Source organism: Hippocampus comes, unplaced genomic scaffold (assembly GCF_001891065.2).
Source record: "Hippocampus comes isolate QL1 unplaced genomic scaffold, H_comes_QL1_v1.1 scaffold38, whole genome shotgun sequence".
NCBI classification, from domain to species: Eukaryota; Metazoa; Chordata; class Actinopteri; order Syngnathiformes; family Syngnathidae; genus Hippocampus; species Hippocampus comes.
Window position 1 is genome coordinate 530,165 of NW_017805716.1, and position 27,212 is coordinate 557,376.

Genomic DNA, 27,212 nt, shown 5'->3' on the forward strand with positions numbered 1-27,212 from the left:
CTGCAATAATTGCATGATGTGTTTCACCACAATGAACTCAAGAGGAGCTACAGTGCCGGCTAAACGGGCTGCGGCAGGAATCAAAATGCATTGCACTGCGAGGCCTTGAAATAACCGAACTCCAATTTTTCTCTCGACTCGATTCACTTTGCATTTTGATTCCTGCCGCAGCCCGATTAGGCGCCACATTTCTGTTGCACCACCTTTTCGCTCTGGCTTTATTTTATAGCGACGACGCTGCCCGCGTGATTGCTTGGTTAGCCGTTTGATTTCTATGTGGAATTGTGCTAAAATTGAAAAATTCATTTCCCTGACCGCCCATCGAGAAATTTTGTTTGTTTGGAGACACTGGAGCCTTGCCATACACACACACAGGTAGCGAAAGGATGCCTGAAAAATGGAAGAAGAAAAAAAAAGGATTGGAAAGACGCTGCCGAATTGTGCTGGGCTCTTTTATTCAACCCAATTAAAAACAATAAAAATCCCAAACAAAGGCGGCGCTTTATTGCGCGCTCCCCACTCTCAACAGAAAGGCTCATTAGCCACAGCAGCATAATTAGCAAGATGCTGCACTCCTCTCGTTAAGGAGGGGCCCGAGCCGTAAACAAACCCTGCTGAACTCCGAACACCCACTGCCTCGCGCTCCCTCCGTAATGAACTGCCACTGACGTTTGCAGCATGGAAGATGAGCAGCCGCAGCGCATACACACACACACTGACACACAAATACTGTACACATCCCAGAGGTGCAACACAAACTCTTTTGACGGTGTTCTTCTTGACAAAACAAACACAATTAAAGTGCATGCACGTGTGAAAATAGCCACTTTGAGCCAACATGGATGACAGCTACGAAGTGAGCAGTGGTCTGGATTTCTACTCTTAACAGAAACACTTACCTGTTTGTCTATACGCCACCGCGGCTACTAAGTGATTTTTGCGTGGCTAGCTGGATTATTGGTGCCCCGTGTGAGTACCTCACCTGGAGCACGGGTCTCTGTATGCCCAGAACCTTCATGGTGTCGGCACTGGCGAGGATCTTCAAGGGGTCGGCGACCTTGCTCACTGCCTCGATTTCTTTGTTGATCTCTGTACGGACCTGATTGACGAAGGATTTGATGAGTTGGGGTGGGTGGAGGGGTAGGGTGGGATGGTCTTGAGGCTAGGAGAAGTCTGTTCGATGGTGTCGCTGACCTGGTTGAGGAAAAGGTCGTTGATGTAGTACGTCAGGAAGGTTCGGAGTTGGCACTGCTTGGCCTGGCCTGCACCCATGTTCATCTCAATCTCCTGAATGAACCTGCAGAGAGAAGTCGTGAGAAACTAGATCTTCTTCCGGGTTTCCCCCCCTCCAACACTTTTATCCCACCCAGATGTGGGTTGGCTACAAACGCTTGGCTTCGCCGAGGCACGAACGCACCTCGTTTGTCAGGTTCGCCGGTCGCCGACCTCGTCTGGCGCACGCCCTGCGGGGCCGACGTCACGCAAGAGTGAGCGCTTCCTCGAGCGCGCGGCACATATAAATGCGCAAATAAATCAAACCCCGTGGAGAAAAAAAAAAAAAAAGATTGCTTGACCTACATGACGTGTGGCTATGCATGACCCCCTGACTTGTAGAGTGCAGTAAATGTTGAGAAGACAACAATAACAAAGCGAGGGTTATGTCAGGATGCAAAGAGAACATTTGATTGGAGCAAAGTAACAGAAGCGCTCTTTTGTTTGGCATTCAAATAGAGTGGAGCTAAAATTTGCGTCACTGAAGTTGAAGTTGGTCTGACGAATATGCACAACAAGAATATGCTGCCTCAACGGGCTGCTGCAGCAATCCCAACAAAAAGTTAACGAGTGTCAAGTTCAAGCCTGGAACATCCTTGAGACCCAAATGACCCGACGAACGGGATTTTCAAGATACAAGCCGTTGCTAGCGTAATAGTAAAGGCACACACAGGCTAAAGAACAATACCTGGAGGCGCATATTCTTGATCCTCAGCGAAGAACAACTAACATTACTATGGCTTACTGAGTAATTGAGATATCTCAAAAGAGGCTTATGTCAGTACTTCCAGTGTTGTCCTATTCCACGGCAAGTTATTTTGTTTGGCGTATTTGAACGCGTAGCTCGGGCCAAACAAAACAATTCCTGCGGACTTAACTCACACCCTCACACACTACTCAGCATTTGCACCCAATTAGTCAGCAAGACTGGAGGCCTCGTGTGTGCAGTCTAAAGCCACTGTAAATCCTTCATTGATTCTCCAAAGTCGACCGCGGCGCAAAGCGAGAGAAACTCTTCTGTGGCCTAATTAGAGCTGTCAAACAATGCGGGCCAGATAAACAGCTCTCCTCCATAAATGTGGAGAGAACTTAAACACCCTCTCGCCCACGAGTCGGCAAGCTTTTCAAGAGAAAATACAATTTCTGCTGACAACTTCATCCTCAGAAAAAAAAATATGAAAAATAAAATCGATTCCGGCGACAGAAAGTTGCCACTTGAGCGCAGCGCCTTGTTGCCCCGAGATCCATCCCTGCCTGTCATTACTGTCACCGCTTCGATGCCGGAGTCAAGATGATGGATCGTCCGCTTTGTGTGTGAGCACAGATGGATTTCTCCGCCGACAGAGGTGATAACATTTGAGTAATGTGGCGGCGCCCCCGTGAGTAGTAAACGTCCCATCTTGTGGCGAGGAGCGCCGGAAAACGGGAGCGACGGACGGCGCGCCGCACCGCGCAACGGCGGGTGTAAGGCGAGACAACCAAAAACGGCCTGATTCGAATCATCGTCCGGGTTGCTGTGGAAACGGCAGCCGCCTCGAGCGCTCGCCGACGACTCAGCGACTCGGCGTGTGAAATCTTAATAGCCTTGAATAATTCACTTAGCCGCCCTGGTGAGCTCAGACAAACACCGACATGCTGCGAAGGTTGTCGTACAGTGCGGGTGAGGAAAGGGAGGGGCTTCATCGTCGGCTATCAAGAACGCCGGAATAAAAGCCGAGAGAGAAGCCATCGCATCCCCAACAGAGGCCATCTGGTCCACCCCAAAGCACTTCTCAAATTACAATTTAAAAGATTTGGAATATACACATGCCTAGTCAAAACAGAGCTTGATACTTCACTACAATTTTTATTTATTTTATTATTTTTTTTCTTTCTTTATTAACTATCATGAAATGTTTGTGCAGTCTCAACTTCTACCAGCAGATGCCACTGTGTCAATTTCCAGACTTCATTCACATTTTCAGGCAAGGAATCAACAGTAAGGTATGAAGCGGCAATGCGGCGGAGGATTGAAGGGATGTCGTGTGGCCGACAGGGAAATGCATTCATGTTAGGGATGCTGCCTGGACCAAGATGGGTGATGGACAAAAAAAATTAAGAAATAAAAAATGGTGCATCTTCCCTCGACCACCACCAAGTTTCTCTCGCCATCCATAGTATATGTACAGTATGCTGCTTTTGCTAAATAAGTAGTAATAGGACTATTGGTCACTGGTGTACCACAGGGCGCACAGCTAGGTCCCCCGTTATAAGGACGCAACAAATGCGTCTTCAAAAGGTGTCTGTGTGGCTATTTCCATTTGTCTATGTGTGGAGGCTCGTCACAGTGTGGCGCAGGCCAATTAAAACGAGCGAGATTGATGAGCGCCCAAGAAGCAGCAAGCGGCGGCGGTGGCGACGGTAACACTAGCGAGACAGCTGCTTCCTGCAAAAAACAGGAAATGAGATGGCCTTGTTTAGCTGATGCTACCGGAACCTCAAAAGACAAATAGCCGCTGTGGGGCGGCTCCTCCATCTTCTTAACGCTCACCTTACATCTTTTTAACGCCCTCGCACGTTGCGACTGGGACCGTCTCGTCATTAGTCTTTTCTCCAAGGCTGACGAGCAAGTGAACACATACGAAACAGATTTTTCTTTGTTGTTTTTTTTAAACTCCACTAATAGGAGGGATGGGCAAGGACCGATATTATGTATCAGTATCAATGCTGATACCAATTTAATTTTAAAGTCCCGTGGAGGCTGTTGATACCAGCCACCGATACTTCAGGCAAACAAAATCTGACATCAATTAAGTCCTCCTCAGCAGTAGTTGGCGCTATAATACAGCACACATTGCAACGTTGAAACGTTATATATCAAATGTACAAGAGGTATCGGTACTCGGTATAGGTGAATACTCATACTGGTATTGGTCTGTGTATTATTACGACACAATCTTTAATTTAGTTTGATTTGAATAAAAAAGTCTACACATTTTTATTAATGTTGATTGGTTTTAGTGCACGGGATACCCAAGAAATGCTGAGCTCTCCTGAATGCTCCGCAGCACAATTAAGAGCTTTATCGGGCAGGAGATGGCTCTCACGGCACTGCACAAAGGGGAGGCGATGGGGGCTCTAAATGATGGCTTTTATCCGTTTTGTGTCAATAGAGACAGACAGGTGATGGCACCCTCCGTGGCTTTTCTGTATGCACTTCAATTTCTGGGAACTCAGCACTTTGGTTGTATAGTTAAGACATAAGCAGGTGCAGTGCGGCCAGTGGGATAAAACCCAAGCGACCTCCTGCAGATGCTTATTCAGACATAAATTCACATTTACGTACCTTTCTAAGCAGGCAGTGGGGCAAAAAAAAAAAAAAGTGAATGAGAAGAAAAATAGCACTCTATAATATTGTACTGGAAAAAAACATACAGAAAAATGCTAAGCAAATAATCAAACTAATCGGGAGAGGCTTTGACACTGACCCCACACACATTCCCTACACAACAAAAGACATACCGGAACTTAAACCAACGTAGCATGCACTTTTCATCGAACTGAGAGAGGCCACAGAAAAGGCCTGAACAAGCATTTTCAACGAAGTATGCAGCAGTCTGGTGAAATCAGTGGGCCGCGGGTTTGATGCAGCAACTGCAAGTCACATCGCGATGTCAAGACCATGAAATAAACGCTGGACATGTTAACTTTTGAAACTCCGTCTTCAGTATCCAACAAAAACAAATGAACTGACCTTGCCGTTGGAATACTTTTGGAGGGGACTGAATGGACTGTAGATGTAGTATGCAAGGTGCTAGCTGTCTGGCATAGTAGCATCAGTGGGGCGGGAGGCAGTGCGATATCACAGGCCATGTTATCGCCTCGTCATTTGCGGCGCCCGTGCCCTATCTCTCCATTTCCCACCCTTCACTTCATCACCTCTCGCTCTATTTTTAGCACGCCGTCGCTGTTATCGCGCCACATGCTTTGCCCCCCCCCGCCCCGACGTCCATTTTAATGTTAAACGCAGGGCTTTCCAAACTTGAGGCGGATACTGCTCAAAGCGCTACTGAGGAAGGGCGAACATCAATCAAGGGGTTAAATTATTCATTGATTCCCGGGCAGCTTGTTGTCGTGTTTTGTTCGGTGAGCGTCCACTTGAGAGAGATGACAACCTTGACCTTTTTTTCTTTGCCGAGTTGCGATCGGGCTCCAATGTGACGGGCTTTCATGTTCAAAGCCATATGGGGAATATTACGTCTGTCGAAGTGGATCACCGATGAGGGGGATGGAAGTTTAGGTTACTCGCCGCCCAAAAAAGCAAAGACAGAGATGACAAGAACGTTCCTGTTTTTGTCATTATTTTTGTTTTGGCTCTTTTAATTTGATAGTTTTAATTGACTTTGGTTTTTAGATGTCTCGGTTTTAGTTTATTTGCAGCACTTTGTCTGCAGCTATGGCTGATTTTAAAGCACTGTGCGAAAAAAGTTCTGTGGATTGTGAAGAAGTTATTTACTTTGTACTGTCGTATTTAGGAATTTGTATTCTTTTATAAATCAAACTATTTTTAAAACTATTTTACATTCCTATTTTAGGAATTTATTGAATGAAGTATTTTTATTGTATTTTACAGTATTTTTCTGAATTTTCGGTTTATTTAATTTCATTGAATTTATCCTGTTCTACCAAATCCACACATGAACAGAGCATTTATTTTACATTTATTTTGTGAGTAATTTTATTTCATTCCTTTTTATTTTTAATCCTATACATGCTGTCATATCGGCAACAGACTAATACATGACAATTTATGACAAAATTGTTGCGATTCAGGCACGCGTGCCACCTCCAGGAAACCGGGCTGTCACTCTCTGTCCTTTTCTTCAAACGTGTCGGGCTGCTCTCATCGCCTCGCCCGGCGCGATAAGATCCTGTACGTCTGTTTCCCGTCCTTCCAATCTCATTTACACTTGACACCTGACATTTGCATAACGGCAACACTCCATCTCCCATCTCGTTCGAGCGGTTGGGAGCGTGCGCCTGTGTCAGTCTCCTCCACATCCTCCTTCATCTAACTCATTAGGCCTGCTCATGCTTGCGCCCCTTGACTTATTTAGTGAAAGTGTGGTGAGTACACGTATTTATATATATATAGATATATAGATATATATAGATAGATATATATATATACACACACGCACACACACGCACACGCACATCCCTTTGAGGCAATGAGGCACGAGGCAAATCCATTCGAAATCTCATCTTCGCAACGCCGCAATCGCATTACAACACGGCCTAATGTTGTTTCGCAGGAGTTTTCGCGGTGAGACGCTCACATCAAACATAATGGATCCCCCCACCCCCCCCGCTCCCACCACAACCCCATTTCCACTATACTGTGTCTCAAATTTCCGAGCAATCATAGTCCACTTGTGCAGAGTTCTGTGTGGGGGCTTTTATTGCTAAATTGTTTCTGGACTTGAAGTCAGGGAGAAAGTTTAAAGGGAGGTGCAATCATTCTGCCAGTTTGACTTTTCTACCGCTCCCGCGCTCAGTGGGGGGGTACAGTTTGTGCATGGGAGAGGAAGGACAAAGCAGAAGCAACATCCATCTCTCTGACGAATGTGTCTTGCGCTCGGAGTTTGGAGGGAGGTTTTTTGCACAGGCTCATATTCATGCGAATCATCCATCTTGGACAGCAATGAACAATTCAAAAACAGGGGGTAACCTATCGAAGGAGCAATTAGGAGACAACAAAAAATTATTTCGGTCAGGAAGTGTTTAAAAATCCAAATAATTCTGTCAGACACAAAAATGCAAAAATATTCAGAAAAAAAAACCACAATTTACATTAAAAAAAAAATTAGATTACAAAAATAGCAAAAGTACTGAAATATCTGTGGGAAAAAAAATGAAAAAATAGTGGGGGGAAAAGTATCGCTGGAAAATGCGAACATAATAAGATTAAAAAAAAAACTTTTCAGAAAAAAATAGACTGCAAAAATTGAATGACAATATATTTAAAGGTAATAAAAGACTAAAAATCTAGAAGACAAAAAAAACAAGGGATTTTTTTCTCAAAAGTCTAAAAAAAAAAAAAATAGGGAAAAAATACTCCGAAGAACCACAAACATGAGCAGAAAGAAAACCCTAAATTAAATGAAAAAAAAAAACACAAACACCGTATATTTCATGAAAATATGATAAATTGTTTCGCAAAGATGTTTCAAACAGAGGAATTGCCGAATGCCCTTCATTGTTCCTTGGCAACTTTGACCGCCCTGACCATTCTGAAGCGTACCTCGGAGTGCCAATCTGAACCGGACTGCATATGTCTCGACCTGAACTTTGCAGTGTGTGCCGCACGCGGATCCCTTCCCTGGCATCTGCGCAGGCTCCTTCAAAAGACCCCCAACAAAAGCCTTTGCCGATCAATCAATTACATTGCCGCTCCAGCAATCAAACAAGGTTATTATCACGGAGCGGCTCGCAGACCTGGAAAGGCCCCGGCCCCCAATCAAAGGCTGCTGTGATGTGGGCTCGCTCATGTGACGCTAACGCGGAGTGGCAGCTCATGTGGTCAAGGGGATTGAAGGATGGAAGGAGGTAAGCAAGAGGAAATGGAAAATCTGGAAATCACGCGTTAATTGCAAATCCCTTGCAAGGCCTGAATTTTAGCGTCGTCAACGTATCCTCATGCTCCCGCGTTTGTCCCAGCATAGCAACAGCTCCGAGGATATGACGGCTCAAACAAAACAAAACAAAAAAAAACCACACGGTTCAACTATCAATTTCGATAAATCGTTCATTTTTGAAATGTAACCAATCTAAGACATTACCAAGCGGCAAACAGAAAACACCCGATTGGCGGCTGATTCGGAGATCTTCCCATGTGGCGTCACCGCTCTATATTTAGACAAATCCACTATTTCCAAGCACAATTTCAGTCTTTAATGGGACAAGCCAACGATTCTCGGTGTCCGCTTTCTTTTTTTTTTTTTCCCCTCGGGGGAACCATCAAAGCCGATTTCACAAGGCGTCTACCGCTGAGGCAAACCGGACACCTTTAAGCGCCCCTCGTCCGCAACCTCTCAGGCCGAGATGCCGGCTTCACAGGTTGCCCCGGATACCCAGTGTGATTCCATTATGGGGTGGATAAACAAAATCAAAGCGTTTATCCAGCTTTCTATAGCTGGAGAAAAGACTCCCACAATGATGGATTTAATATCTGCGGCGTGCATGCGTGTCCATGCCAACAATACGCATTTTGCTCGTGGCTACAGTTGACTGATGTTGTCTTTCATCCCTTTAAATTGTCTTAAATTTTGTTTGGCGAAGAGCGTTGTTGTCATTTAACGACCAAGCACGTCTCACCTGGTTTCTGAGTTTGGTCATATGAAATTCTCAAGCTGAGTCACGATCGGTCGTTAGAAGTGCGATGTTGTTTTCAATGCAAGTGGCAAAATGGCCGCCCCCTGAGATGGATAACAACAGGCGGATTTTGCTCATAAATTAATATTCCAATGCGGTATTAATCAGAATAGCATGTTTGGATCCGCTTTCTTTTTTTTTTTTTCCCCTCGGGGGAACCATCAAAGCCGATTTCACAAGGCGTCTACCGCTGAGGCAAACCGGACACCTTTAAGCGCCCCTCGTCCGCAACCTCTCAGGCCGAGATGCCGGCTTCACAGGTTGCCCCGGATACCCAGTGTGATTCCATTATGGGGTGGATAAACAAAATCAAAGCGTTTATCCAGCTTTCTATAGCTGGAGAAAAGACTCCCACAATGATGGATTTAATATCTGCGGCGTGCATGCGTGTCCATGCCAACAATACGCATTTTGCTCGTGGCTACAGTTGACTGATGTTGTCTTTCATCCCTTTAAATTGTCTTAAATTTTGTTTGGCGAAGAGCGTTGTTGTCATTTAACGACCAAGCACGTCTCACCTGGTTTCTGAGTTTGGTCATATGAAATTCTCAAGCTGAGTCACGATCGGTCGTTCGAAGTGCGATGTTGTTTTCAATGCAAGTGGCAAAATGGCCGCCCCCTGAGATGGATAACAACAGGCGGATTTTGCTCATAAATTAATATTCCAATGCGGTATTAATCAGAATAGCATGTTTGGACTAGTGGGATCACATAGAACATTTATTGATTTATTTTTTAAATCCCAAAGAACATTTTTGAATTGACTTCGCCTTTAAAGGTAATAGATTGCGACATCGATGAGCCCGTCGATGATGTTGGCAGACTTTGGTTTGCTTATGCATCTAATTCTATTTACTTTGTGCCCATTTTACTGTCAACTTCTGCACTTCAACTGCGCGTGTGACTACATAGCTTGGAGCGTTGAAAGTTTTTGGAGGAACTGACGACAGAATCGTCCAGTGGATGACCAGCCATTTAAAGGTGTCTGGTGTTGTTATATCCGAGCATTTTGACGAGTCCGTTGGGTCAATTGAAATATCTGCGACGCAGTTTGCTGAAATGAGTGCCGCTCACCTGATGCATTGGGAGAAACATTTCTTTTCTTTTTTTTTCCCCCACCTAACATCAGCGGAGTATATTGCAGTGTTTAATGCGAAGCACTTAGCAGTTAAGCACTCTTGTTATCGGCCTTTTTCATTTTCTCCCCGTGGCCGAGGCAGCACATTGTTTCGCGGCAACAATGCCGGCGCGCTCATACAAAACTACCAATTCAAAGCGGACTAACAAGCCATTCAACACAGAAGCAATTTAAGAGGCTTTCTCGCTTTTCTTTCTTCTTTGCTCCTATCTTGTTCGACTCTCAACCCACCTGTCCGTTTGTTCCTTTTGTTTCATCATCTTTCCCTTTGTGCTTTTTCCTCCCGTCGCCGCCATCTGCTCCCGCCTCTGTGTTGTTGCTTTCTTGTGTCGATTTTATTCATCTCGCGCGAGCTCGTGACCTTTTCTAGTGTAAATTCCTTCTTGACGAGGCGCTGGTATTTAATGGAAGCGGGCGAGAGAGACACTTGAGGGAAAAAAAAAACCCCGCTGATCAAGGGAGAAAAGAGAGGAAAAGACAACAAAGTTATGAGCTGGTCGAGCATGAAGGACGACGCACCAATACTTTTTTTTCCTTTTTTTCCCAGTACTTACATTTAAGTACTCACCGAAACCACATGGCAGAATTTTTCTTGAACATGGCAAAATATAACAAATTTTAATCGGGACTGACCAAATGAATAGAGTACAGAATTTTTATCACTTCATTGCTTATGTCTCTCTAGGCACCAATATTGACATTGGTATCGGCACAAAGCTATAAATTGTTAATTTTGAGGGAAAATTGGCCAAGAAAAAAACGGCCCATTTCACCTTCCCACTTTGGCTTTTTCTCGTTTGCGGTCTTTGGACTGTCTGCTCTCGGGGAGGGGATTTAATGAGAGTGAGAAATTAGTGCAGAGTCATGGTGTGTTGCCGTTTGCACCGCAGGCAACTGCGACGGGTGGCCCGGACCTTCTGTCCTCTTCCTGTCATGGAGCTCTCTGTCTGCTCCTCGTTACTTTCACTGCTTGTCCATTTGTCCTTCCTCCTCGCCGCCTCCTTTCTCACGTGCTTGACCTTGCGGGCACTTTTTTTCCTCACTCCAACTTTGCGACGCCCGCGTACGCATCCACTGTGCTTCGTCGGTTTAACATTGAGCTAATGTATGTCTTTTTTTTTTTCTAATTTACATCTATAAGGATGGCCCCGCCCGGGGCCCCGTGCGACGGGTGAACTGGGAGAGATTAGCAGCCCTCGCGGAATCTTTTCAAAATGCCAAACCCGTCCGGTGCAAGAGGTGGAAATACCAGCAAAATGTCAACTGGAGACCCCACAAGTCAACTAAATTGGCTACTCCATGCGCAAACACTCCCCACAAAGTCATACATTCACTACTTGCTGTCACCTTTGAGGACGCGTCAGAGGCTTAGCCTTGACACAGAGCTGGCTTTTATTATTATTACCATTCGTGCATATGAATTAATTGCATCTGATGGACACTGCACAGTCGATGCAAAAACAACAGTCGAAAGCATTTTCCGACTTGCCTCTTTCCCATTACCATCAATTTATCTACGGTGATTGGCGATGTCTGACTAAGATGTCCCCTCTCTGCACAGGCTTCTAACCAGCAGGGGATTCGGAGCCCATCCGAGCCCCAGTGGAATAAATAATCCCCCTCGGCATATTCAGCGTCAGACACGCCGCAACCTTGAAGGCACCAGAGCGTACGTTCTCAACTTTTCTGCTGCTAGACGGTCCAGGACGGAATGGTAAACAAGCGGCGGCCTTGGCGCCGCCTAATGCGCAAGCTGATTTGCTGCAGTCGATTCGGTCACGGAAGAGATGCAGGGGACGAACGGCGTTGAAGGGATGCCAGTGACACCCTGTATAGTAAAGAGTACATTTGTGTGTCTTGCACATATTAACTCATTCTTCGGCATGGACGTTTATATTCAACTGGTATCCAAATGTTGACTGCCACCGACGTATATATTCGTCAAGTACATTTTCAATAAGCGAGCATGGAAGATGGCCTCACCGAGCTTGTCAGTTTGTAAACCATTGCACTGACCAATCACGGTAGATGGCGATGTCGCTTTGGATTGAAGAAAAGCAAAGCTTTTGAGTAGAAGATAAAGAGTCGAGGGTGAATCTCAGCTCACGAATGCAAAGTTGGTCAAGTTTAGGGGCATCACGCTCCAACAGAGTATGCGCGACGGAAGGTGGTCCGAAGTGTGTGCTGCAACCGTCAGAAAAGATAACGCAGTTCATGGAGAGAATGATGAACGGCACATAAAAAAAAAAAAAGCCACAGTTTTCAACTCGAGTCATGCAGTGAAAACTGGCGGCAGCGAATGGGTTAAGAAAACTCAACAAACTGACGAATGACACAAGTTGGCATGAGTTGCCCAGGTTTCATTTCGCCAGCTTGTGTGCAGTGCCGAATGCTTTTGTCATTAAAAGCCGCCGCGAGTTGCGCGGTTGGCTGCGGGGAGGTTTAGCGATCCATCAGCATAGCTGCGCCATTAGAAAACCATCTGTAAGCCCCGGCGTGCCAGCGGCGCTCGCAGTCTCGTCGCAAGGAGAGGAGTGCTCAGCATCTCCAAGTGATTGATACAAACCATTATCGACAACATGGCATCGGCAAGTCGTTTTTTTTGTTGTTTCGTTTTGTTTGGGATAGTTTGTTTTCTGCAGGAAGGGTCATGAAAGTACTTCCGATGCGGCGTTTACCGGTCACTCCGTCTCTGCAAATTGAGTCTCCGTCCAAATCGGCCGAGTTTCGCCACGGCTCTCCACAGGTGGCTCCATCGCGATGCTTTTCGCGTCAAAGCATTTTCGAAGCTCGGCGCTTCTGCCAAAACGCGACAATCATCCCACCCCGTGTGCAATCTAAATAGACATTGTGTGGCGTCAAATGGTGCGGGGAGGAAATAAGAACCCTCTCGCTTTAATGGAGCCTTGAAGGTAATGTATCAGAGCATCACAATTCAATTAGGCGTCTTCTTTATTAGATTGGCGCAAATCTCCCGGGAGTTGTGTAGAAAACGGGCAGGCCTTGCAAAGACTTGAATCTAATGTGAAGTAAAAGCGAAGACGGCTGTCGATTCCAATTGCTGGAGGGTATCAACAAAACATGTCTAACCGGGGGTCCAGTGCATTACATCGAGTCCGATTTACGGTGAGTCGATCAACGTTAAAACGTCACCAATCAATGCGCGGTCACTAAGAGGCTTCGTAATCGAATTGGTTTGATTTTTACTGGTCTTGAGTCACGTGCCAGGTCTCTGACATCTTGAGTGTTGGCGTTTCTTCTCGGCTAAGTAAGTTCCATTTTCCACTGATTCGTTTTAATTTGTAGACATATCGTAGAAAGTGGCGTACCTGAGAAGAGGCTGGAAGATAACGGTGATGTTCCTCGCTCCAGGCTTGCACACAAACTTCATTTCTCCACCTTCCATCAGGTTGTCATCGGCGCCGCCTACAGAGACAAAGGAGGACCCGATCAAACACACTCGTAGTACTGGACGGCGTTTGCGCCGTTGTGAGCCATTGTGGAACGGAACGCGGCCGACTCTCGGTCAATCAAAACGGCTCCATTGATTCGCCTTGAAATTACGGAAGAAATTGAGTCGCTGGGTTCTGTGCATTCGACTGGCGCACGCAAAGGGTGTTTATACAGGTAAACTGCAAGATCCCCCCTTGTGCATGATATCGTCAGCTGCGCATGTGACGCAGGCAATTGAAGACCGCCTTGCACCCTCGATCATATCAGGAATGAAATGATAAGTAAACATCCATCCATCTTATCTCACGGGCAGCCGAAGCCTATTCTCGTTGACTTCTAGCGACACCTTATGCTGGTCACGACGAAAATCTATTTCAAGGCAATTTCGAGTCTTTTATGACTGACTCCTTTTCCACCGTGATTCTGTGTGAAAATCAAGACCCGGAGTCACAAATACAAATGCATATCCACGCTCCACCTCGGCTAACAGGGGCTAATCAGGAAATCAGGGGAACAAGCTCCGACATTGGTGCCACAGAAACACCACTGGGGCAATGGGGTGGCAGATCGGGGTTGGCGTTTCATGCAGAAAAGGGGACGAGGCGCATATCACGGGGGAGTGAAAGAACACTGAAGCTCATTACCCGCGCTCATGCTGAAGTAATCGATATAATTGGCGGGAGACGGAATTGTGGCTTTCCGTCGATACGGCAAACCGAGCGGCGGAAAGAATGAGCGCGTGTTCAGGTATGCGCGTCTTGGAGGAATACAATTCACGGTTGAAGGCGCGCACGGCGTTTGCGAGCAAATTGTGATTCGGCAAGATGTAAAGTCCTGCGAGACTTTAAATGAGCTAATGAGAAACTTCCGAGAGGTGTAAGATGGGCGATAGGCAAAGTGAGTTTTTGGAACAAAGCCCGGGCCCTGTGTTTTCTTCTTCTTCCATTTCCATTTTCAATATGGCCTTGCAAAGCTTATGTGATGGAACACAAAGACACCTCCACGCTGTGCCAAAACGCATTCCGTATTACCTCGGCGGGATGCATTCAAATGCATATCAAGCTATTGTTCCCTAGGCTGCGCTCAATAATGCATTTCTAATCGAACATGTTTTATTTGAAACGTACGGGGGACAACACTGGGTGAATTTTCATGAGAAGTGACGAGGTCGGCCTTTATTCCTTTGCCAACTTTCAAACGGAAGAACTTCTGACTTTGATCTGCCGTCATCTAACGGCGCGGCCGCCTGCGTGACTCTCCGTTTCGGTGCCAATTCAATTAGGACTCAATTAGAGGAGGACAACCCAAGCTGCCACCCGAGTGCTCATCTTCCATCCTTTGCCCAACTTTTGAAGATTTCCGGGAAGTTTTCTTCACCTGTCCAACCGTGAACCGCATCGCACGTGCGCAAACAAGAAACTCCCCGGCGCGTAGACCCCGATGACAATGACCAATTTAATTTCACGCTCTAAACATCTGCAACAGTGTCAGACGAGGCAGGCGAGGAGGAAGCCTCACTGATCCATGAGGGTCTGGGAGCAGCTGCCAACAGGGCATAACACCGATGAATATTAAATAAGCGGGAGGCATTAATATGCATGGGGCTCCTTCAGACTTGTCTGGACGTGACAGGGTCAGGATGGCGGCCGACGGCTACCAGCCGTCGCCACATAATTGGGGCAAAAATGTTTTTGTTGGTCTGGACTTTGGTGCGCATCCGGGATTAGCGGCGTGTGGAAGGAGGGACGGCTTAGCGCGAGAACGGGGAGGAATCCTAATGAATCTTAATGCGGCTGAATCTTGAGTACACTTTTCAGTATCTCCGCATACTTACCTACAACGCACAAGGCTCCAGCCAGCCACCCTTGTTGGCGCCTTGGCATCCGCGCCCCCCCCCTCCCGGCCCACATGTAATCAAGTCAGTCAGTGACTTAGTGAAATTGCATTAGCCACACTTTCCTGGGTTTGATGAGAAAAAGTTGGTTTGATCCTGCGATGAATTCCGGCCCCTGACCAGATTTAGGCGGTGAGAAAAAAAAAAAAAAAAGAGTAATATCAAACGCCACGTCTGGCTCTCCTGAGACTTTGGATATTTGACTATGCACGTAGAAGCATGTGCCAGGGAAGGAGTAAAGAGATGAGTAAAGATAGGATATAATCCCTCATTTACAAGTGTGTCACTCAGCGACATGTCAAGGTGTATTTTTGCAATATTTTGTTTGCAGAGCCTGTCTCGAAACAGTCATATCAAAGTCATTGTTGTATTCATCTACAGGTACATCTGTCAAGGGGTGAGTTATTACTTTTCTCAACCTTAACACATATCAAAATATTGGATTTCTTTTTTTTTTTTTCAAAAGATGATTGTCTATGCTGTGTTGAATGCTGAGGAATAAACGTCGGTTTTAAAAACGGGACAGCGATTGTGATTGGTCCTCGGTCAGCTAACCCGATGCACAAGGCAGGTGCAGCATGAGACCATGTGGAGATGTGAAAACAAAAAGCAGAATCTTGAAAAGAACTCCAAAGTTCACAGCCAGCGGTATGGATGATATGCTCCCTCTTACGTGCTCCAGTTAAGAGCCGTCAAACTTGCGGATGGAAGAATCTTTCATTCATAGGATGATTTCCTGTTTCATGCTTTGCTTTTTGCTTCCTGCCATACCAAAATGTGATTTTTGTCCTTTGCCTTTTCATTTGTCATCAACATTTAACCTATTTGCTGAGGGAGTTGCACTTTATCATCAAATCAGCTCATCCAGGGTTGACACCTGCGCCTCAATAATACATGAATCTTTTGGTCAAGTGCTGGGGCCATCCTATTACACTCAGACAAGCCTTCATGTCTGATTGGATCTTAATGAGAGCTTTCCATTATTAAAATTAATTTGAAGCCCGTGCTCCGCCAGCCAGGGGAACCCAAGTCTCTGATGAGAATTAATAGCATAAATAAATAATAGCATAAATATATCGGGGCGTGAAATGAGCGGGATTAATTATTGAATGTGTGTTTTCGCACGGCCCTGCGGATTTGACTGAGAGGGCGGCTGTCAGTGATGCTGTGACAACAACGTACAGGCTTGTATGGCTGACAGGGAATATTCAGCGCGCTTTAAATGTGCTATAATGTAAGCTCTAAAAACTCGACATTCTAACTAAAGGACTCGGAATTGCGTGGTGCCTGGCATCGCACTAAAGTGAGAACAAAACAAAACAAAACAAAACTTCAGGCGTTCTCACCTGAGAAACCTGTTACATGCTGCCACAAACAAGTTTTGCGTGCTCATGAGCTACGCCAACACCTACGGATGCTTCAATCTGGATGCCCACGATTCCAACTTCCTTTCCTGCCTCCATTTGGCAGCGCCGAAATGAAAAGTAAACACAGAGGTGCCGCTCAAAGCTGCCAATGACGACAGGACCTCCTGCGCTAATTGAAATTAGGTTCGGCTTGGGGTGGGGGGGCTGGGGGGGGGGTATACCGGCTCTTTCTCTGTGATTAAATTTCGTCGCATGTGCAAACTTTGTCGACCTTGTTGTAATCTCCGTCTGCTGTCGAGCGAGTCACTTGGAAAAGACTTTTGTCCTACTTTGCCTTCTGGCAACTTACACACAATATGTTAGAAAACGTTTTTTTGGGGAGCGCGGGGGGTGTCAGAAAAGAGTCGAGAAATACGCACGACGTGTGGTTCGACTATAAGCAAGTGTCTTACGTGCTACATATGACATAACCGGTATCCGTGCATGCGCTCTGACCACCTCGGTAAGACCTCATCCGTCATCCTTGTGACACAAGCACAGAATTGCTGGCAAAGGAACGGCAAAATGTATTTCTATTATGGCTTCACATTCGATATGTCCAAAAGAGCAAGGCAAGGCAAAGGCAAGCGCCCTTGGCATTTAAAAATCCCATAACAATAAGAACAAATCGACCTTTTTTTTTCTTTCCCGTCGACAAAATTCGAATCTCATCAGAGGTTTGCTTTATGAATATGTTAATCCGTCATGGCGAGATCAGGGGAAGTCGGGTATTGATCGCCGTGCGTGGACGAGAGGAAAAGGACTCAAGGGGATGAATCATCCAAAAATATTCTGAATGTTATGACAGCTGCGCTTTGTATGAATGCTGCAGCGAGCAAATATTTTTGGAATCAAGTAGTCGACTGATTAGCCCAATCGATTAATAATGAAAAAAAGATTTTGCATTATTAAACACCAACATTATTCATGTGAGGTTCAGGCTTTATTTATGCCCAAACTCAGGTTCTCTAGTAGTCGTACTATCTGTGACTTTTTGTTTTTCGATACCTTTAAAAGCCAGGGGCTGACCTGGTGAGTGACGTGGGCGCCGACGAATGAGAAACTCGAGTTGACTGGCTGTTCCCTGGGGCCTGGCCTGGTGAGTGACGTGGGTGTCCACAAATGATTAAAAGTGCATTGGTTGCTGTGTCGGCGGCCCGGTAGTCCAGTGGTTAGCACGTCGACTTCACAGTGCAGGGGTACCGGGTTCAATTCCAGCTCCGGCCTCCCTGTGTGGAGTTTGCATGTTCTCCCCGGGCCTGCGTGGGTTTTCTCCGGGTACTCCGGTTTCCTCCCACATTCCAAAAACATGCATGGTAGGCTGATTGAACACTCTGAATTGTCCCTAGGTGTGAATGTGAGCGTGGATGGTTGTTCGTCTCTGTGTGCCCTGCGATTGGCTGGCAACTGATTCAGGGTGTCCCCCGCCTACTGCCCGAAGACGGCTGGGATAGGCTCCAGCACCCCCCGCGACCCTGGTGAGGATCAAGCGGTTCGGAAAATGAATGAATGAAAAAATGGTTGCTGTGTCTATGCTCGACCACTTGCAGCGGCATGACAACACCTTCTAATTAGCAATGGGAGGCTATGCTAAGCTAGCTCACAGCTCGCAACCTTGTGTTGCTCAATCCCTATTTTACACATAATATTACGGCTAGAAAGTGGTCATCTTCAACAACAGAATGCAAACATCACAGATCGCCACATCTCTCACCAGGCTTTTTTTTCCATTTGCACCTCCTGTCCCCGGCCTCGCCGTGTACAAAGCGGCTTAACATAGAACACCACTTCGCCAACCCCCCCGCCCTCCCCAGTTCTGCCTCCTCTCGAGAGATTGCTGCGGTTTTGTACATAAACACCACACAACTTTTCTTATTTTCTCATATCAGAAGGGCTGGGGGCGGGTAAAGCGGCTTGTAATTAGATTGCTTGCGCCAATGTTTTTGAAAATCAAAAGGAGAAATGTGTGAAATACATTCAGAGTGGAAGATGTGAACATCTCGGAGGCGCGGAGGGGGAGGTCACGAGCATGTGCCTTGATTTGCATGCATATGCCGGGCACGCTCGTGTTTATGGCTGCGGTATGATTGTCACTTCAAACATTCCCCGGAGCAAGACAATATTACACGCGACACACTGACCGGCCGTGACACAATGCGAAATAGCATTTTTAAAATATATTACTGCCTTAGCGCGGTGAACGGGTGGGAAGAGAAAATATATATTTTCGCTTCACCTCCAAAATGACCGACGGGCTATTCCGTTGTCATCAGCCGGCTGGACACACAACAGCGAAGTGGGGCGGGGGGGCACGGGAACAGATCTACAGCTGGAAAATTGTAACTTTCATCATTTATTCATCCAACGTGTGATTGAAAGTGCATGAGGTGGTCTGGTGTGAAGTAAACAGCCGCACTGTGACATCCAGACTCTCTCTCACACACACACACACACACACACACACACACACACACACACACACACACACACACACACACACACACACACACACACACACACACACACACACACAATGCGGTACATATGGCTACATATGGAGCCGTAATAAAGACCTGAGCGTTAATTGAAGCGTATGAGGCGTGGCGGAGTGCGAGAGAGGCAATTATGTCTTCCCGGGCGTGCGTTGGCATGCGTTACTTTCATAGGCGCTCGCCGCTCAAATGATAAATTACATATATTGCGCGTTCATTTCAAAAGTGAGAGTAATATGAAAACAAACATAGCTCTTCTGCTGGTTCCCTTTTATCGCACAGACGTGCTGATTAAAAGCTCAACGTGCCCCCCCCCCAACCCCCACCCACTCCCCGAGGGACCACCTTCCCTTGAGCGAGAAAGTGAAGCCCATAATTGCTCCTGATGAGACGTTTGGGGATGTTGGCCATTGCACTGAATTGAGCAAGCTGCGGTAATACTGGTCGCTCTTCACAGAGGATAAAGAGTATATGCCTGTCTCCTTGTCGACTCTTCCGACTTATTTTTTCCCCGGCCCCAAATCGGTCTGTTTGCCGTTGGAGACTAACATCCCATTGGTGTTCATTTAATGTTTATTATTGCCGTGATGTGGAACAGTACTGCAATAATATTTTTTTTCTACAAACTCAAAAGGGACGCCAAATGTGACTAAAAGCTCTGAATAATCATCATCAAACTATCATGTCTTGCAAAGTCAGATTATGTTCAATTTTGTTCTTCTATTCGATGTAATTCGGTGTACTTCATGCTGTGGCCTCGGAGTGCAACTTCAAATCGCCAAACTTGTACCCAAAGGATTCCCCCGCAATCAACCCTCCACTCGCGGCGGTTTGCAAGCTGACTTTCTAACACGACCGACTTAAAATAAGCGTCGAGATACACTTGACTAAGCTCAAAGCGGCGAGTAAATCCCGCAGCCACGAGAACTCATCAACTCCATCTCTCATTTCAGGCGCCTTTTCCTCCCAATTTCATTTGATGCGGGATGAAGTCTTCAATGCATGTTTTTTTTTTCCTCACCCCACCTAATTTCTCCCGCTCAGAAATCTCTTAATGGCTTCTTCGCCGGACCCTGATGAAAACAATGACTTTTAACCTCCCCTCCTCCGTCCTTCCACACGCGGTGGACTTATTTCACTTTCTAAATGATTTCTTACTGCTTCAATCCCGTTGCGGCCGTTCAAAAGGCTGGGGGCTCGGGCTCTTTGCGGACGGCGCGGCGCATTGTGACAGGTAAAATGAAAGCCCAGAGAAATCTCATCTTCTTATGAACGCTTCGAGGCATTCAGCCACTCAAAAAAAAAAAAGACGCAAAGACAAATCCTCCCTGTTCTTTTCTGAGGTGCAGACAGATGGAAGGTGGGGTAAAAAAAAAAAAAAGGGGGAAAAAAAAGTGAGCTGTTATTTCAAGCCTATTTGAGTTTTTTTTTCTTTCCTTTATCCACAGTTGATCAGTGCCGCTCCTTCCTGCTAAGGAAGGAATGGCATTCAGTCAGCAGAATAGCAACCGGATTAATGAATTTTAGGGAGTACGGCAACATCTTTGTATTGTACTTTGAATGAATGCGTGTTTGTGACTCAAACGCTTGTCATAGTATTTCATGTTGCGGGATTTGAGATCAAGGGAACAGCTTATTTGCTTGTCAACCCGGATTTTCATCATCATTTTCAGAAGTAATGACAACGCTTTTGCATTATTGTCTTTGCGCATCACGTCTTTAGCACCCTGGATACGTCGGTTGACTTTCATCCAAGGATATTCCTATCCTCATTTCGGCGAGGACACACGCTTAAAGGCAATACATTTTCCCAAATCCGTCTCGTCCAGATTGGGCAACATTTTATCCAACATTTATGAGCGCAGGGTGAAAAACCACTTTAAAAAAACCTAAAACTCATACTCAAACGAATCAAAACCAAACAAAAATAAAGCATTTTCCCCCCCAAAACACAAACTAATAAAAACGAACAAACTTGCTCTAAATACGAATTCCAACGAACTGAATTAAGGTAAAAAATAAAATTATAATAAAATCCAGCTAATTGATGAATCAGAGAAACCTTGAATTTGCATTACAAAAAACACGTGCACGTTACACGCAGTTATTATTTTTGTCCACTTGGGGTCGCCAACCCCACATTCTGCTGTAGTATCTGTGACTTTTGAGTGTGAATGGCTTTAAGAGGTGGGGACTGGCCCGGTGAGTGACGTGGGTGTCACAAGATAATGGTTGCATCATTGCAGCCCTTGTTTTAGGATGACACCAGACAAAGATCAAAATGTAATTAATTTAGGGCATTTTTGGCGCTCGGTTCGAAAGAGCTTAGCTGTCTGTCTCTTTGCTTCTTTTCCTGTGTTTCATTGTCCACAGGGGCTTCGGTGTGAAGGTAGGAGTGGCTGCAGGCAAACACCGCCACAGAGTGAAACCTCAAGGTCACGGGCAAAGAGTCGGTGAGAGAAGACGTCGGAGCAAGAGAGCAGCTTTGATTCTCCTGGGTCTGACTGTGCAGCTCGCTCGCTCGCTCGCTGCCGAGTGTGTGCGTGGACATGTGAAGGTTTTGAAGGTCTGTCCCTGTGGGTGTATTCCGCAAAGTCACCCTGCTATCGCTTTCTTTTTCAGTGTTACATCTCGACCTGCTTTGTCCAGGTGCTAGCTGCCCCGTCAAACCGGCGGATTCCGGAGAGCAATTCAAATTCTGAACACTGTGCGCTAAAACGAGTAAAACCAAACAAACAAAAAAATCATCCAAAGTAAAAAGCCCACTTGAAGAACCAACGGTAATGAAAAATCTCAAATATTTATAACCCCCGACGCGTTCATCGGCAAGCTCGTCCATCTGCTCGTACCTTCTCTTTCCTCAGCAGCCTCATCTCACCCCATTTTGCAATTCGTCAATACTTTTCACACATCGCGTCCTGCCATCTTCATCCGCCGCCCACCCCACTTTTCCCCGCTCCAGATGTTCATCAACACTCTCAGCCCGCGATCAGCCTTCTCACCTTGCAGCTCTCCGCTTTTGCTGTAGAGTTCTCGTCTCTGCTCTCTCAAGTAGGCACTCATGCTGATGGCATGGGATGATGATTCAAACCTAGGGGAGGATTGACCAAAAATTTTTAAAAATAAATAAATAAATAAAAAGCGACGTGAAAATGAAGCACAAAGCTTTGAACGGCTCTAAAAACTCTTTGGGCGTGCATCATATTGTTCGCAGGTGACAAGTGGTTCGAATAGCTGAGCGCGGTCCCTTACTTGAAGAGTGACTGCTTGGCTCGCTGTGGCTTCTTCTTGGCAAAGAAGGCGGCAAACTCGCTCCCCGTGCTGGCGTAGGCGAGCTGGGCTGACGGCTCCGTCGCGCTGCGGCTGTTCTTCACGTCCAGGTACTCCATCAGCAACACCTGCTCGACATCGGCATGGATGCATAAAATAGCTCCGAAAGCTCAAAGAGAACTAATATGACGATATCGTCAATTGAATACCGATGTCTGTTTCTATATCCGTGCAATTTATCACAATCGGTGGGAGTCAGACAAACTTTTTGACCACTGACCGAGCGGGTGTGATGACCACTGCGGCGTGCCGTGTCCTCCTTTTAGCCAATGATCCATGGCCAAATCCATCAATGTCTTATCATGCCTTCATAAAAATCTTATCGACTTCTAACTATAGGACGAGCCCATCGCAAATCTGCTCCGACAGAGAAAAGTTAACTTCCTCCACTCCATCATTCTATCCTCGCTCGCTCTCTCGCCTCTCATTTTTCAAAAGCCGTTCTATTTTCCCGCTCACCCCACCGCCATCTTCGGCCCGATGTGCGACACATATGCTCCGAAATAGCGCCACCAACGTGATCAAATGGCTCCATCATTTAGTGGGGCGGGCCCATTTAGCCCCGGCGTGTGTCTAATTTGGCCCGGCGCACGTGGGGCCCAGGAATGGCGCAGGACTAATGGCCGGACAGATGGAGAGCCATCCCACCCGTAATGATGTAATTAAGGCGAGCGAGAAAGCAACCCTGTCGCCATGCATTGGAAAGCCGTTACATGATAGCATCCCTTCAAGTGTGCACACATGGAAACATGGTGATTTGGTTTGAAAATGAACATCGATGGGTGTCAATCGCCGTCTGGCGCTGTTTGCTACTCGTCCGACCCTGCTCTTAATCCCGTCGCTGAATTAATTACTAATGATGATCAGGCAACCCCCCACCCCCCACCCTTCTCCCACCACCCTTTGCCTGCAAACCCAAAAGAGAAACGATTGAAAATGCCAACGCTCCCGTTAGAAGAAGTAGGGTCTTTCGACCCCACTTAAATTGCATTAGCCCGCTGACGGTGTGAACTTTGGAGGCAATTAACCGGACGGCGACGAAAAAAGAAGACGCACGGAGGGGCTCTGACGAGAAAGAGGACGGACGGCGATAAGCGGGTGATTACGGGGGCAGCGAATGAATGACTGGCTGGTTGCACTGGTGCAACTAATTTTTTTTTTCAGGTGTACCAAATTGATTTCCGTCCAAAGCTAAAATTTGCACAATTTGCATTTAATTCCGTTCACCCGTTTTCCCCCGCACACGCCTTCAAAAAAAGTAGTTATCACAGATCTTAACTTAATAGGGCATGCATTTTTGCTCCCGAAGAGGGGACTGTCGGTAGAAACACCCAGAAGCAAAGAAAGAGGCTGCAGAAAAAGCGGTTTGAATGAAGACTGCAACAGTGTGTTGAAGTCATCGGGTTCGTTCCAATACTTTTGCTCACTGAGTGATTGCTAACTAAAAATTCTCATCGAGATGTAAATACCGTGAAATAAACTCCGGAATTCTGACCTTTTGTCTCATGTTCATCTTTGGATCCGAACCCTATGACAACGAATAATGTATTCATGCTAGCCATGCTAACAGCGTTCGTGTTTACAGGCTGCAAAATGGTGGATGACATCGCCGAGCACGGCAACAAGAGATCGCATCCACTGATGCCTTTTTTTTTTTTTTGGATGAAGTCTCTGGTGGGTTTTTTGCAGCAGATGTCGGTTTTCGTTGAGGCGGGCAGTTGGACGTGATGGAGAGGAGACGCCGGTTGTCAGCGCGCTCGGGCAAAATGTAAATATGACAGATTGATTAAAATGTTGGACGAGAACAAGGTGGCGACGTGGCTCTTCATATCTAATTAAAAGAGATCGTCTTGTACACGCACTTGCCCGCAGTTCAATTTGCTTCGTATTCACTAGGCTAATGCGCATATTTGGACCGCAGACAAGACTTGTATTCATTTTTCTACACATAAACACAAATGACCTCCTGCTGATTTAATTCGCAGCAATTAAATAATCATTTTGCGGCGAGAGATAGGAATGGGAACAAAATCAAACGTGATCAGGAAACGAGATGACGAAGTCACACTGGAGCCTCGTGACGGGAATAAATGGGAGCAATGTGTCAAAAAGATATCCCCGGGAAGAAAAGGAAAATCTCAGCAGCGGAGATAGGGAGGACTTATCAAAGCGGAGTCCACATCCAAGAAATTCACACTTTGATGCCGCTGCGTGATCTCCAAAAGCAAAGGCAACTTTGAGGAACGGCAAAAGAGCAGAAAAGGCTCGAAATGTATATTGAATTGAATTGACATGCCATCTGATTCACCTCAAATAAAGCTCGGATGTTCTAGTCGACTTTTCCTGACATTTTTTTTTTCTGTGTAGCAGCAAGCCCGAGAGCTTTGCTCTAACACCAAGTGGTATTTGGTACTATTCATGATTCCTTCCACCTTGACTAAAGCTCCAGCGGAAAGAGAGGAAAAAAAAAAAAGGCAATCGATCAAAGTGTCCAATGTGGCAAAGTATCTTCCTTGTTAAGACTCACAAAAACCACAATTCGCTATCATCATAACGACAACTGCAGCCCGTGGTGAGATAAGATCCATCTCGGTGTCCGGTAAAATTATTCTACAGGGGCGCTAAAAAAGCAGAAGTCATTTTAATACCCGCTCTATGATGTTCGGCGGTCGTCGGCAGTAATGAGATTAAAGAGGAAATTACAAAGGTGCGCGCGAGGTGTCGGGAAATTGAGATACTCCTGTGACAATGCGGGATGAAATAATCAACAGCAAGTGGGGAGATTGACAAGGGCTCTTATATTTGTTGTGTTATTGTCCTCGGCATAGAAAAAAAAAATCAGTGTTACTAGTAGTTGAATGTGCATCATATTTGTTTATTGTTTCGAAACAAACGGTGACGTGAGATTGTGCGTTAAATTGTGACATCCGGGTCAATTCTAACGAAGCATTAACACAAACCGTATGAACATAAATTGCATTTTAGTGGGCACGTGAGAGGATTCCTGTTTTGGCTTGGTATCGGCCGCCGTCGCGAGTACACGATACCTTCAAATAAAAGTGTAGCGTTCGGCCATGAATATTGTCTTCTCACTGCACGCTTGTTCATATTCCCGAGTTGACCTGACCTGCAGCACAGCTTGGATCTTGGCAGAGACGTCGGCCTGCTCGTACAGCTTGATGCCCTCCTCGTGGGCACCGCCCGGGCACTGCACGGCGATGCGCTGCAGATGGGCCAGCACCACGCTGTGCGCCTGCGCCACCGCCTTGAACTTGTCAAAGAGGAGCTCCAGCAACTCCAGCAGAAGCCTGCGGAGGGGTGCCAGAGAGTCATTAAAACACGTCAACCAGCATGGTGTACGGAGTCATGATGCAAGCTCCGGTTTGGCCCGTTCGCGTATGCTTTGAATATTTTGCATGGATTCATCTGCTCGACACTTCCATCCTTTTCATTTTCCATCCGCGCAGTCGAGTTAAAATTGCAGTTATTGTTTGGTGATGTGACCTTCTACTCGGGAACAGGCAGTAGCCACAGGCGCTCATGCTTCCCAACTATGCGCTTTCCACGCAAGGACAAGACTTTCAAAGAGAAGCCGAGGGGAACGCGTGTTGCATTAACCGGGCTCGCTGCGTTAGAGTCACACTTTAGCTCGGAAAATGGCGCATTTTCGGCTCATACCTTGGGACCCGTGCGGCGTATTCTTTGTCATAGCTGGAAGAAACAGCGTGCGACGACGCCGCCATTGTTCCCGCGCGACGAGCGGCACGTCGGATGGAGTTTCCATGGCAACACGGGCTTGACTTTAAATGGAAGTGAGCGCGTGGCAAAACTAGATGCGTTTGCAGACGAGGCGGCGCCGCGTGCAAATGAGGTGATGGGCACTGGCACACGTGCACGCACGCTACGCTAGCGCAGTAATGTCGCGGCCTTAATGCATTGCGAGGTCAGGAATGTTTCTCTTTACTGCACCTTGGTTGGCTCTCCTGAGCGACGTTCTCCCCTCTCTGGTAGGCATGGTCTGCGATCTGCGTGGTGGACCTCTTCGCTATCTGCTTGAGCTCCGGCTCCAGCCGTTCCATGATGGCTTTGATGGTCTCCGGGATCTTCTTCAGCTTGGCCAGAGCCTTAGGCAAAGATGGCGGATGTTTATTGTATGTTCCCCGTCCATCCTGTCTTGTTCCTTACGCGTACCTTGATCAGGATGCCCATAAACTCTGCGCTGTTCTCCTCCGGGTCCACCTCGGGGAGATCTAATTGGTTCGACTCCCGCATGTCTTGTTGAAGCTCACGCACTGGCGGGGAAACACACCTGGCTCATTTTTATACAGCAAGAATAAGATTAAAAAAAAATAAATAAAAAATCCCTGTGGTGCCGTTCATCTTTTTTCGCACCTCCACTACGACTGTATAAAAGATACGGGGGCTTCTGAGATGCAAGGCCATTCACGTTGTATATGTTCAATCACAAGAACGTTGATCTCCAGGCACTTTTATAAAAGGCATGCTCCAATAAGAGAGACCCGGCAAAGCACAGGAGAAGCTTCTTTATAACGTAAGGCGCCAAAGCCGATACATAAAAATCTAATATGACTGAACCAAATTCGTGGCTCAACTGCGAGCAAGCGAGGCTCCAATTTTCACGAGAAGCGGCGTCCCAATTTCCCGTCAGAGCACGTTAGGGGAGTTCATGTTTATGGCAAGTTAATGGACTTTGGGGGGTCGCCTTTGCCTCTTCTCCCCGTTTCAGCCGCAGTTTGCGTAATAATTATGACAATTACTGGCTACGAATGAGGTGCTCTAATGCTATTAGGCAA

At 46.5% G+C, this 27,212-nt stretch overlaps 1 protein-coding gene across 2 annotated transcripts in view; it reads right to left on the reverse strand.

Moving 5' to 3' along the window:
- The window catches only part of exoc4 (exocyst complex component 4), a 51,646-nt gene that overhangs the window by 20,171 nt on the left and 4,263 nt on the right, over positions 1-27,212 (reverse strand). For both annotated transcript variants that reach the window (XM_019883163.1, XM_019883162.1), the window contains exons 6-13: positions 26,590-26,690; positions 26,368-26,522; positions 25,526-25,706; positions 22,321-22,466; positions 22,071-22,159; positions 13,153-13,249; positions 1,195-1,297; positions 983-1,099 (exon numbers count right to left, since the gene is read on the reverse strand). In XM_019883163.1, coding sequence (XP_019738722.1) covers positions 983-1,099; positions 1,195-1,297; positions 13,153-13,249; positions 22,071-22,159; positions 22,321-22,466; positions 25,526-25,706; positions 26,368-26,522; positions 26,590-26,690 — 989 coding nt within the window. The remainder of the gene's footprint in view (positions 1-982; positions 1,100-1,194; positions 1,298-13,152; positions 13,250-22,070; positions 22,160-22,320; positions 22,467-25,525; positions 25,707-26,367; positions 26,523-26,589; positions 26,691-27,212) is intronic.